Here is a 12,620-nt window from a genome sequence, read left to right as displayed (position 1 = left end):
GGTAGTCGTTCAGGGAACTGCGAGACACGTGTTACTTTACAATAGTCTCACGTGCTGCCTATAATGGGACAGTATCCTTGCACCATCGGACTATAGGACAACACTCCTCCATTAATGGGACATGGGACGACTCTATGAAGTCTTAACATTTAACATTTTCTTTCTTTGTTCAGTGAATGTATATGGACTGGAAAAATGTCCCGACTCAGTTTAGAAGTGTGTTTCGAAGCATATATAGCAACTTGCCAGAAAGAAGAAATGTGATTGGGAGGAAGAGTGTGGTGTCCACTACCATGTACTGTTCCCAAATGTATACTGGGTGACTACCGTAAGTGGATTGCAGAAGAGACTGGTGCACACACGCCTGCTGTTCCAGACATCGAATCGACGCACCAGGCGGGCCGCATCTGCAGCCTGGTGGGCGTGGAGGGGGGCCACTCGCTGGGTGGCAGCCTCTCTGTGCTGCGCACCCTGTACGCCGTGGGCGTGCGCTACCTCACACTCACCTCCACCTGCAACACGCCCTGGTGAGTGCCGGCCGCTGCACACTGCTGTCTAGTCTCCATGTCCTCTTGCGACACCACCATTACCTTCGTCACGGTCATTAGCCATTCAGCAGCCCGTCCGTGCTTTGATGCTCTATGCCAACGGGGTGCACTGTTTCACACTCACCTCCAGATATGCCCCGGTAAGCGCGTTATCGCAGGCTGCTGCCTGCTCTGGACGATCCCTAGTATTGTCACACTACATGCACCATTATCATCATCCATTCAGCAGCCTGTCCGTGCTGTGATGCTCTGTGCAGAGCGTGTGGCGCCACTGCGAGCTCACCTCTACTTGTAACATATCCCGACGAGTGCCAGTTATTGCACGCTGCTGCGTGCTCTGGATGATACCTCGTATTGTCACCACTACCACCATTATCATCACCCACTCAGTAGCTTGTCAATACTGAACATGTCCCATACCACTGGCACATGTTACCTCACATTCAGATCCACACAGAGCACAGAATTTGGTCTGCTTTAGACACTCCCTAGAATCATCACTATCACTTTCATCATCACCATTTGCAGCACCAGTTGTTGTAACACTGCTGTATCGGGATCTTCCGCAAGTGGTGTTCCATTCTTCAGCTTGGTCTTTGAAGAGGTAAGCCCATGAACATACTAAAAATTTCATCATATAAAAGTTTAGTATCGCAATAAATACTCGCCACAGCAGCAAATGTACGAATACAGCAGAAAAAGAACTTGTGACCAAACAAACTGAATATGGAGCTTACAGGTCACTGTACCAGTGGAAGACATATTAACAGCAAACCATCGAGTAATATAGAGAAAAAAGAACTTAGATATATGACTTAGTTTACAAGCTTGTGTATAATGTACTGCAGACTGTCAGATTATGTATCACTACGTCACATGACTCTGTTATTGTGAATAAGTAGTGCCTGACCTCTGTAGAATAATTCTTATTGCGGATGAAAGCTGTAGCTGATAAGGATATGTTCGAATAGAAAAAATAAATGCTCGTTTCTGCTAAATAAGACTAAGTTTAAAATACAACTTAAACGTTCTTAAGTCGTGGAATGCAATGAACATCTATCGCACAGAAATCTCAACGCCAGTAAATTACTGACTTGTGCAGTCATAGTTGCAAACCAGTATGTATGTGCACTTAAAGATCTACCACAGCAAACTCAGACACTTCCTCCTTCGGATGTATTTTTCTCATATATGCTTTCTGACAGTAAGGAGTTCTGGATTTTCACCAAATCAATACATGTCTCTTGATACTGAGAAAGTTAAACCAACTTCAGACATAAAGTATGCAGTGGTCTCTTGAAGTGCTCTTGATGAAAGTTCTTGAGAGCATATTACAATTGCTTTTTCTAAAACATGGAGAGAGTGCTTAAAACGTGATTGGTCAGCTCATACATATTCAGCATATATAAAGCTGTCTGCCATACCACATGATATTACATAGCACATGAAACAAGGGCAATGTACAGTGATGGTAACAGTCAATTCTTTCAGATTAATAACATCTAACACTCGTCATCATCAGCTTATATCAAATTCTTGGTGTCTCTGGCTGGCCAATTTCTATGATGACAAAAGGGTGGTTGAACACTGTTGTGTAAAGCTGTGAACAACACAAGAATGAACACTTAACTATTTCCCCACCACTGTCTGACACTGACATTCTAACAGTCAGTACTTATGCAATAAATTATGGCTCATCAGCTTTCAATTAAAATTTTTTCAAGAGTTTTCTCACACATTCCCTACAGCAAGTATAAACTTGCCTCCAAACCTGATGCTGCCCACTTTGTGTATTAGACATAATTGGTTAAAGCACCTTTAGTTGTAATAAGTCACGTTTAGCAGTATTCCTATGGCGATCATACTCATTTAAGTTGCTTTATGTTTACCTCACCTTGGGTTCCTAGTTTCATCCCAATTAGTGTAGCCTGGAATATTAATCTACATAACAAGCGAATACTTGTGTTCTAAATATGACTAAATAAATTCTTTTCAACTATAGAACTAATTATAAAGACAGAAAAACACAGAAAATCTTTTTGGAGTATTTAATTTCACACTTTTTCAGATTCTGATTCCCTATAAATCGTAAACTATTTATATATGCATTTAAATCATAATATTCTATACATAAAGTTAAAAATATCATGAGTTATTATGAATACCAGTCTAGAAATTTTAATGGAGTATCTTGTCATTTGATAAGATTACTGTATGTTGGAAGTTCAATACAATATATTATTTAAAAAATAATAATGCAGAATATAGTTATCTGTATGAAGATATATTTGAATTTAATATGACATTTTGTGTAAGTAAATTCAGATAGTTCTAATAAATGTCCTACTTATTCAGAATCACATTTCAGAATAATTTCAAAAATAAATCATGAAATGTCAAGAAGGTTAATGCATATTTAAACTCATTACATATTTCAAAGCAAATACTTTAATAAGAACCTTAAGAAGTTACACACTACAGCTCTAAAATTTTAAGAATATAGATATCAAACCACAAATATATATGTAATGCTTTTCATTTACCTTTGCTTTTACCAGTAATTATTGAAACTGAGGATCATAAATTACCATTGACACACAAATGTGGACAGTATCTTTGAGAAATTATAACATTATGTCTATGAAATATTAATTCATTTAATAACATTTGGTAAAACCATATTTGGTAAAATCGCATTACATTATGTTTTATCTCCTGTTAATTGATTTATTCATACATTACCTTCTGTAAACTCATAACAAAAGACTGTCATCATGGACAAGGAATGCAAAGTTGTACATTAAATGACAGAAGTAGCCAGTGTGGACTGCTTGTGTTCTGTATACTGACAAAAAATAATGATTTGTGTTGATTTTCTTCCACTGATAACTTTTGGAACAGCTTTAAAGTATTACACATACATATTAGCACAGTTAACAGCATTGTAGGTGACGAGAAACTACAAATAAGCCTTCAAAATAGGCCTTAAAAACTATTAAATATACTTTTACAAATTTTAAGTGTTTTAGTTGTAGGATTTAACTGTTTTAGCAAGTGTGTGTAGATTCTTAAAGCATTTAATCTGCATAATAAGTTTTTTATATTAAATCTAACCGTATTTTGCAAATCAAACTGAGAATTTTATAAATCTTTTAAGTTTAACAGTGAACCATTATTTTTAATAGGACAAAAAGTGGTGCATGCTGTTTTCATACAGGCTGAAGGAGTGAGAAGAGGTTCCATACTCAGAAGCTGGATTTCTACATGCCACATGTATTGGCTGACAAATGGTGCTTGGCACAGGTCTGCAGTAGTCTCATGCAGTGCAACGAAAGGTATCACTTCTAGACAAAACATTAAGTGATGTTAAGTACCTTCAGTATCACAAGGTTCATGATAAAGCTCAGTCGGCAGCAAAAGAATTGCTCTCACTTGGACTGATCTTTTTTCATAGTAGTAATATTACTAGGAATGTTAGGTATTGTAGATGACTTTTAGTTATCAGACATTAAGGTGTAAAAGCAAATGTATAGGTCTATATAGTCCATGGGATGGAAATGGAACTTCATTCTTGAAGTGGTTAGAGAGATAGTTGAGATTCAAGTCACTCATTGGATGAGAATGGTTGTTACATTTGCTGCAACAAGATCATAGAGAAATGTGACAGACTGCTTGGTCGTGAAGGGCTGAGGAGCTATTTCAGAATAGGATGAAACATTACAGAGAGTTATTTGACATTGCAAGAATGATAAGGCTACTGACATACTGCTGTGGATGTTGTGTAGAGCTCCCCGCCTCACTATAGTGGCAGCAGCTGTGGCAGGCCAAGCTGGGGCAGTTAGGGACGATACTTGAGAATGAAAAAGAAATCGTGAGCTCATGGGCAAATAAGAGTGAATGATCTGACGTGCCTGAGTTTTGTGCGTAACAGATACCACATCATCTGTCTGATTCAGAATTGCATAATGGCTGGTACAACAGGAAATCCAGCACTCATTCATGGCATAATGTTGTCTGATCACTGCTCCCTATTACGAGCTTATTCCATAAGCATCAGCAGTTTTAGTCATCAGATTTCCAGTTAGCCAGCAACTGAGGCATCTGTGTGCTTTGTGCTTCGCAGAGGGAGAATATTACTCACGAGTCCTCTTGCAAAAAAAAACCGCATGAAAATGACAAAATGAAAAATATTGTAGGTAGGGGATTCAGTACAAAAGTTAACCTCAGCAGCTATGAACTGGGGCAATAATAAGTTATTTCAGTCCTTTTTGTCACCTTCATTTACAACTTAAAACCCCTTAGCAACAAAGAAAAAAAAATTATGAAGGTGTTACATTGCATACTGAATATATGACTTGAATATATGCTTTGAACCATCTGTATAGCTAAATTTCTCTGTGCATGGCTATATCTTGTCTTTGACATGAAATTATTGATTAACATGAAGAAAGAATGTTCACAGAGCCATATGTACATTAATAGTTTACTGAGATTCTATAGAAATGAATCAGGTTTTATAAACAATAGCGAACATTTTAAACATTTTCAATTGATTGTATGGAATATCGCTAAAAATGTAATTTTTTGAAATGTTGTATAAGAGGTTATTTTTATTATAGAATATAAGCTTACCATGATCTTGTAACTTTTCCATTTATTTTCATTATCAGTCTTTTGGATACAATAAACATACAGAAATTTCTCTGGTACCAGAAAGAAAATTTAATGAAAAATTATTGAGGAATGAGAAATGTGGGGCTTAACTGAAATTAATGGAATTGTTATGGTTCTTGAAAGGAACAGAATATAAGAATACATCAAACTGACAGTACTAAGCAACAGAAGTGAAAGAAAAGATTATTTTAGAGTTTCACATACTTGTTGTACTATAGTTAACTAAAAGTACCACATAATACACTCAATCACACCGAAAAGAGTCGAAGGAAGTAATTACATTTGCAATGGAGGGCACAACAAAAACAAATCTAACAAATCATAAAACCCCACAAATTCAAACTCAATTCAATATTTGTAGTCATTCATGCAAACTTTATTTGGTTTTGAAAATGTTGTAATAACAGTATATCCTCAGAAATAGGACACATGAATAATAATGCAGTGCTTGTACACTGAGCATAATGCCAGCAGTCTTCATCACCACCGCCAGTCATCTGTACGAACTGAGGATGGCCTCAGACCCCATGAGACAGGAGTCTTTGGTACCACCATGAGCCACAACTTGCAGATGATTGCACCCTTCACGCTCGATAGCCGCAGGCAAGATCGCTTCCACATCTCAGATAGGGTCCACTGGCGTACATACCCAGTGCACACTAAGTTTCTTTCCAACCCTGAATGCTATCATCCGAAAGGGCTCCATAATGTGCCTAATGATGGAGCTCTCAATAACTAGGTAACCCCTGCCCACGTGTGCCTGTTCAGGCCCTGCTGAAGGAATGGCCCCCTGATCATTTACAGGGTGAATAGTCGAGGCCAGATGGCCAACCTCCACATTGGCACTCTGCCTCGAACAACACGAATGCATTACTACCCAGCTCCCACCCTGCTGTGAGAGTGGATCCACACTGTCGAATAAACTAGGATGTGCCTCAGTAGCAGAACCCATGGGCGAAACAAGTGACACCTAGGGCATCCCACATGACGGACCAGATTCTCTGCCACTACTACACTCGGAGACAGCAGCGTCATGGGGGCCAACCATAGCCAGAAACGCATTCAGCTGTTTGCAAACTGTGGCCAGCGCCTCCTGCGTCTGCACACATCATGCACACTTCCTATTCATGCTAGCAACAATAGCTCATGAAGTAAACTACAAAATGAGACAGAACCTTAGATATGAAACTTGCCACCCTCCTAATGTCCCACCATTGGAGGCAGATGCCTTAATCCTCTCCAGCCCAGTGATACTATTTGGCATTGTCATATTTAACTGTTCCTCAAGACCAAGCTATCAGTCCAAAGATCATAAACAACGCTGCCAGACTTTCCAAAGTTCATTATAATTAATTCGGCTACCATGAGTTCGACAAAACAGAGAGCATCAGGCTACAATGCATTGACAAATGAATTGTTACATTGTGTCTAGGGTCCAGTACATGCAGCAGACTTTAAAACATTATATGAAGGTAATGGAAGCACTAATAAATATTTGTTGAATGTGTAAATTAAATAGTTGACTCTCAATATGTTTGACATTCTGGACAGTCGAGGCAATGTTGAGATTTTTTCTGGCTTGCTAAGCGCACACATGTTGAGTGTAACAGTCATCTGTGATCATTTTTAAAGCATGTGCTGTCATTTTGATGTTTTTTACTAAAATAAAGCACTTTTAGTGCAGCCTCAGTATGTCAGGCTTGAGAATGAACCAGCAGGTTCGAAACTAGTCGCCAAACATACGTATTGCATCTTTGGCAAGATTGATAATAATCGCTTGATGAAATGTTGTAGATGATGTTCCGTTGGCTTCAAGGGGTTTACTGGATGTTTCAATCCATGTAGCACATTATTCGGCTCAGAAAAGTCAATGAGAGACGCGCTGCGAGCTTCAGTGGAGAATGAGAATGAAGGACATAAAAAAGCGAGTACATAATACAATTTCCTCTGATGTTTCAGAAGGTAAACTGACACCTTTACAATATTTCAGAGCAATGTGTGTTGATGGGATCATCCTCAACCTCGTCGATAGATCTAACCTTTAGTGTAAACAGAAGACTTGGGCCTCTTTGGATTCAAATGTTTGTGAAACAGAAATGTAGCTTGGGATATACATTCTGCGAGGTGTTGTAAAAATGTCTACTTACAGAATGTACTGGTAAGAGGCTATAAGAATTCATCGAATAATTAACTCAGGAACAGGTTTGAGAAGCTAACAAGTTATTTACATATTAAAACGAGATTAAACCTCTTAAACAGAAAAACACACGAAATTTAATAAATATGCTAATAGTAAAACACAGGAAAAGATAAATACATAATTTGCCGCTCTGGAGATGTGAACAGGCGACAGAAGAGCGCCTGGTAACAACGCATTTGAAACATTTAAAATAAAAGCAACCTCAAGGACAAATCCTGTATTTTGTATTGAACAACACTCTACACTTATAAATTCTAAATATTAATTATGTTTCATTATAACTACTCCCCCTGAAGAGGCTATGAAGGCCGAAAGGTACAGTCGGCCGCCATGTCATCCTCAACCCATAGGCATCACTGTATGCAGATATGGACAGGTTTGTGGTCAGCACACCGTTCTCCCAGCCGAATGTCAGTTTCTAAGACTAGAGCCGCTACTTTTCAATCAAGTAGCTCCTCAGTTTGCCTCACAAGGGCTGAGTGCACCACACTTGCCAACAGCGCTCGGCAGACCAGATGGTCACCCATCAAAGTGCTAGCCCAGCCCAGCAGCGCTTAACTTCGGTCATCTGACGGGATCCGGTGTTACCACTGGGGCAAGGCTGTTGGCTGGAAATAAATATGGACAGTCAAAATGTTTTAATTGTATTGCTAGCATTCAGTGCTATTATCTCTAATTGTCAATTCTACAGTTTTTCTTTGCACGCCTGAATGACATTCTGTGTAATACCTAACTGTTTTAGGAATTTAGCTGATTCAAAAAGTATTATTATTATTGTCAACAATCCTGTCAACAAAATATGAGCAACAAATTTATTTTAATAATTTTAACTTGTTAGTTGTAACAAATAGTCTAATCAGAATGTGAAATATTCTTGACATATTGCTGCACTCTTGCTCTGTGCAACAATCACATGACATCCTTCATATATTAATCTGTCTTATGTGTATCATGCATTCTGTAAAATGCATGCCTACACTACAAATTGAATTTGAAGATAATATCATCAGTTCTATTTTCTGAGTAAGGTAATGTAATTGCTGAAGAACTGAAATTTTATTCAGAAAGACAAAATTAAAATTCTTTTGCAGCTAATTAGTTCTATAATCTTTTATTGTTTTACATAAAGATTTCCTGTTTGTAATGTGCAAATATGGTATTGTTGCCTAATGGACAACATTATGATTCGATCCTCACTACAATTCTGCTGACAGGATGTCAAATCTTACTATTACTCTTCCTTTGTATTGAACTGATGATGACAATAATATCTTTCATGAAATAATTGTACTCATAACAGAATTCACATAATCAACTGTTCTTTTTGAAGTATGTGCCCCACTAATCAGAAGAGGAAAGTATGATATTTCAGTGTAATATTTAATAACTGACAGTAGTTTTAATATCGTGCTTGCTAAGTACACAATAAATACAATTTATTGTATATCCACCAAGATAATTTTGAGCAAATTTTAAAATTTATACTTTGGATGATTTAGCTCAGATTTTAAAACTCATAAAGGAAAATATTGGTTAATTAGACATACAACTAAATAAAAAGGAGTATAAAATTATCTTTATAATGTGTCTGTTTAATTAGAATAATCAAAACACTGAGCCCCACTAACAATCCTGTCTGTAACATAAAAATTTATATGTTCTTTGAGTTATTCTGCTTGACTATTCAGTCCATACGATGTAACAGAAACTATATTGTTAATGACTTACAAATTGCAGTTACCTAATAATTAGGATTATTTGAATTATAGCCGTGTGGTAAATCAATAATATTAATCAATAATATCATAAAATTCTCATAATAATAGCTTTTTTATAATACCCATCATTATCATGTGCCTTAAAAGCAATAATATTGAGGATGATATTTTAAATTAGTCTATATTTTGATACCTTAGAATTCCTGTACTACTTCTGTTTGGTTATTGTTTTATTTACAAACTTTTGTTGATAGTTCTTAAGCTACTGAAGTGAGTAATCAGATATTATGCAAAATCTATTATCCCAAGTAAAATGTATTGAAAATTACTTATTTGTGTTGGCATCTTGTGTTGGTAGCTGTTTTCAGTTATGCATGACTCCTGCTTTTACATAATACTCAATCTCAGTTAATTCAATACATTTCCAAATCTTTATATTTCTATTAATTTTCACAAACTGACATCCTTATTCATGTCCACATTGAGTATGTGTCTATTCTCTGAGCTGGTAGGAGTGTATGGTTATTACGGTCTTCACTATTATTCTTCCTTCATTCACAACTGGGGAAAGAGACAGAATTTTCTGTATACTTTGATTTGTAAGACTTTTTTGTCATCCTTACATGAAATATATGTTCCAGACCTGTGAATACTTATGAAGCTTTTCACAAAGACTCCAATTACAATTTAGCCAGCTACCTATAGTCTAATGTCGTCCAGATATGAACTTACACAGCTTCTTAAATTTTTTATAAATGCAAAATTTAATGATCATTCTTTTCTGGAAATGAAAATTTTAAATGTACATAAAATTTATAAGCAGAAACAGTAATTGCAAACAACTGGCTTTTTTATCTTCTTGTGTGTCAAATCACTAAAATACAAAAACGTATGCATCTGATGTAATATGTTAGAGATAATATCTAAATGTACATGGGCATGTTTATTTTCTATTGGCTTTATTTTCCATTTTGTGGGCTCTTTATGAAATGAGAGCAACGAAAAATTTCAAACGGAAGACATCATTTCAGTTTTAGTCATTTTAGTATCTCTTAATGTTTTTATATGATAAAAGCAACGAATAATCAGTGAATGAAAATCAACTGTTTCTTTGTATTCTGTAAAATATCCTAGAAATTCCAATTTTTTTGACTTGCACAAATTTTTAGAAGTATTTTGTTATTCATTGTCAGAAATGTGGTAATTCTTCTAGGCATGTTTGTATTTTCGTGTTCTTCCTTGTTTTTGATTAAAAAATTATTCCTTCCTAGCATCTACTTTACGCAAATATTTATATTTCATTCCTGACTAAAATGCAAGGCAGTCCAATTCTGTGAACTAAAATATGTACACAGGGTATCGCATAAACATAAAAATTTTGGTTTCTGTTACTCCTCTGTACTAAAAATGCTAGTAGCACATCCCTACATAGGACCTTTGTCGTCAAGACTGGCACGCACTTATGCACTTTTAGCTTATAACAGTTAATTCACTAGCCCAATGGTAAATTGCATGGAGAGAAAAATAGGTCACATTAAGCAGTGCGTGGAGTATTCATCCTTTAAGAGAAGAAAGAGAGTGGTATTAATTAACTGGAGGTGCATTCATGATACGTTGTCTCGCTTATGAACAGTTTCCCTCAAAGAATCTGAGAGCTGAAAGGTTGTTGAAAGCAGATTTGGAAAATTTGTTACGCTTTCTTTTTTAAAAGGAGCAACAGCTGCAGTAAGTAAAACAGCTTGTCCGATGCCTAATTGAGTCGCCTACCAACATTACTCTAAAGGCAAAAAAATATTTAGAAATTCAATAGTTCCAAACTGTAGCAGTCTGAAGTATGACAGAGTGTACCATACGCAAAAGAGAATGGTGATGTGTTTCTCGAGTAAACGGGCCCTATGTGCTACTTGTAGCCATTGGATCTGGACGTGACTCATTTCCATTTTACATTTCCTACCAGGAGACCATACCTATTCATCAACTCTCTCTGTCTCATTCCCTGTAATCTTCGGGAAGAGTCAGAAACATCTGCTTTGGAATGCGGTTAACTGGCGCTCACTGCCATGAAAACGTTAGTGTCCTGTAACAATGATGGTGATTATGCAGTTAAAAACTAGTGGCTAGCATTTACTCTGAAATATTCTCGTGTAACAGGTACCAGTTACTAGAAGCCAATTGTTAGTTCATTGATAGGACTGGGAATGGATGAGGTGGTTGCATGACTTTGTGGTGGTGCAAACCTCTGAGCCGTTGGATCCCTCGGGACTCAGACGGATGGCAGAAAGAAAGCTGTTTACGCTGGCACACTGGGTGCCCGCCACTCTAGTGATGCTTTTCAAAAGGTGGTAATTTCTGGTGTGGATGGTGGGAACGCATAATCTTAGTTAGTAACTGCTTCCAGCCAGAGTGCAAACTGGCACAGCATGTGATGAAGCATGTGACAACTCGGGTGGACTACTACAATTTGTATCTGAGGTCTGCCAGGTGATCACGATAAGAGTAAAGACGCGTCTGCCAAGGTGTAACGCAAGGGGACACAGGGCAAGGAGGAGCTGTCCCACTTCGTCTTGCTGATGTCAGACAGAGGCAGTGATTTTTGACGAGCTTCAGAATAATTTTAGCGAGAACTGTCGGCTACAATCGATTAATATAACGGATGAGAAACAGTATATCTGTCTGAAGTGGACTTTCTGCAAGGCCCAGGCAGTCACTTTAGTTGCCACGGACACAGCTACGAGGTAAGGACGGTACTAGACACCTGTCATAAACTGCATCCACGTGGAGTTCAGGGATGGATTTTGTCCCACTATTACTTCAAATGTGGAAAAAATGGGAATGAATGCGGGAGTGCCGACTGATCGTCATCATGCTGATGGCATGCCTGTGTCATTGAACCAGTTTTCTAGTCAGAGAGCTCCTGATAGTAATGACAGTAAGCGAGTAATGGATCGATGGGATTTCCTCATCAACGGGCCTACTGTTTCCCGTACGAGCAGGGACATAGGATGAGTGACCTAGCAGCTACGGGACATAACTTGAAGGGCAACGTCGCCCTTCCTCCCCCGCCCTCTATGCCCACTCATCCCGAGGCAAGGGGTCCACTGTTTTATGCAAGTCATCCACTTGCCTTAGCCTCCTTATCTCCTATCATCTTTGTTAATGACTTGTCATGTTACTGTTACAACAATTTTGGTTGTTACCATTAGTTATTACCCAGTCATAATGATTTTCCCTACCGCCAGACAACGCCCAAATTCCCTTGGTTTATTGACCACCTGATGGATCCCTCAGTCGCGTTGTGTTTGTGTGACCGCCTCATCTCGCATTGCTGTGTACAGCTTTGGGGCTATTTCTCACATATTTGCTGATTTTTTAAAATACCCACTTTTTGAGACTGACGGTATGTGACTTTAAAAGTTTGATAATAACACAATAAAGAAATTACACATTTAAACAGTCCTCATCTTACAGTCGTGTAGGAAA

General features: G+C 37.6%; 1 protein-coding gene and 1 pseudogene across 1 annotated transcript in view; one reads left to right on the top strand and one right to left on the bottom strand.

The window, feature by feature from the left end:
* Positions 1-12,620, top strand: part of LOC126484237 (dipeptidase 1-like) — a 210,082-nt gene that overhangs the window by 108,546 nt on the left and 88,916 nt on the right. Inside the window, exon 5 of the mRNA XM_050107651.1 lies at positions 377-527. Coding sequence (XP_049963608.1) covers positions 377-527 — 151 coding nt within the window. The remainder of the gene's footprint in view (positions 1-376; positions 528-12,620) is intronic.
* LOC126485697 (5S ribosomal RNA) lies at positions 7,914-8,031 on the bottom strand (annotated as a pseudogene).

This window comes from Schistocerca serialis, chromosome 6 (genome assembly GCF_023864345.2).
Source record: "Schistocerca serialis cubense isolate TAMUIC-IGC-003099 chromosome 6, iqSchSeri2.2, whole genome shotgun sequence".
NCBI classification, from domain to species: Eukaryota; Metazoa; Arthropoda; class Insecta; order Orthoptera; family Acrididae; genus Schistocerca; species Schistocerca serialis.
The sequence above is the reverse complement of the archived record's forward strand: the minus strand, read 5'-3'. Positions and strand labels throughout refer to the sequence as shown.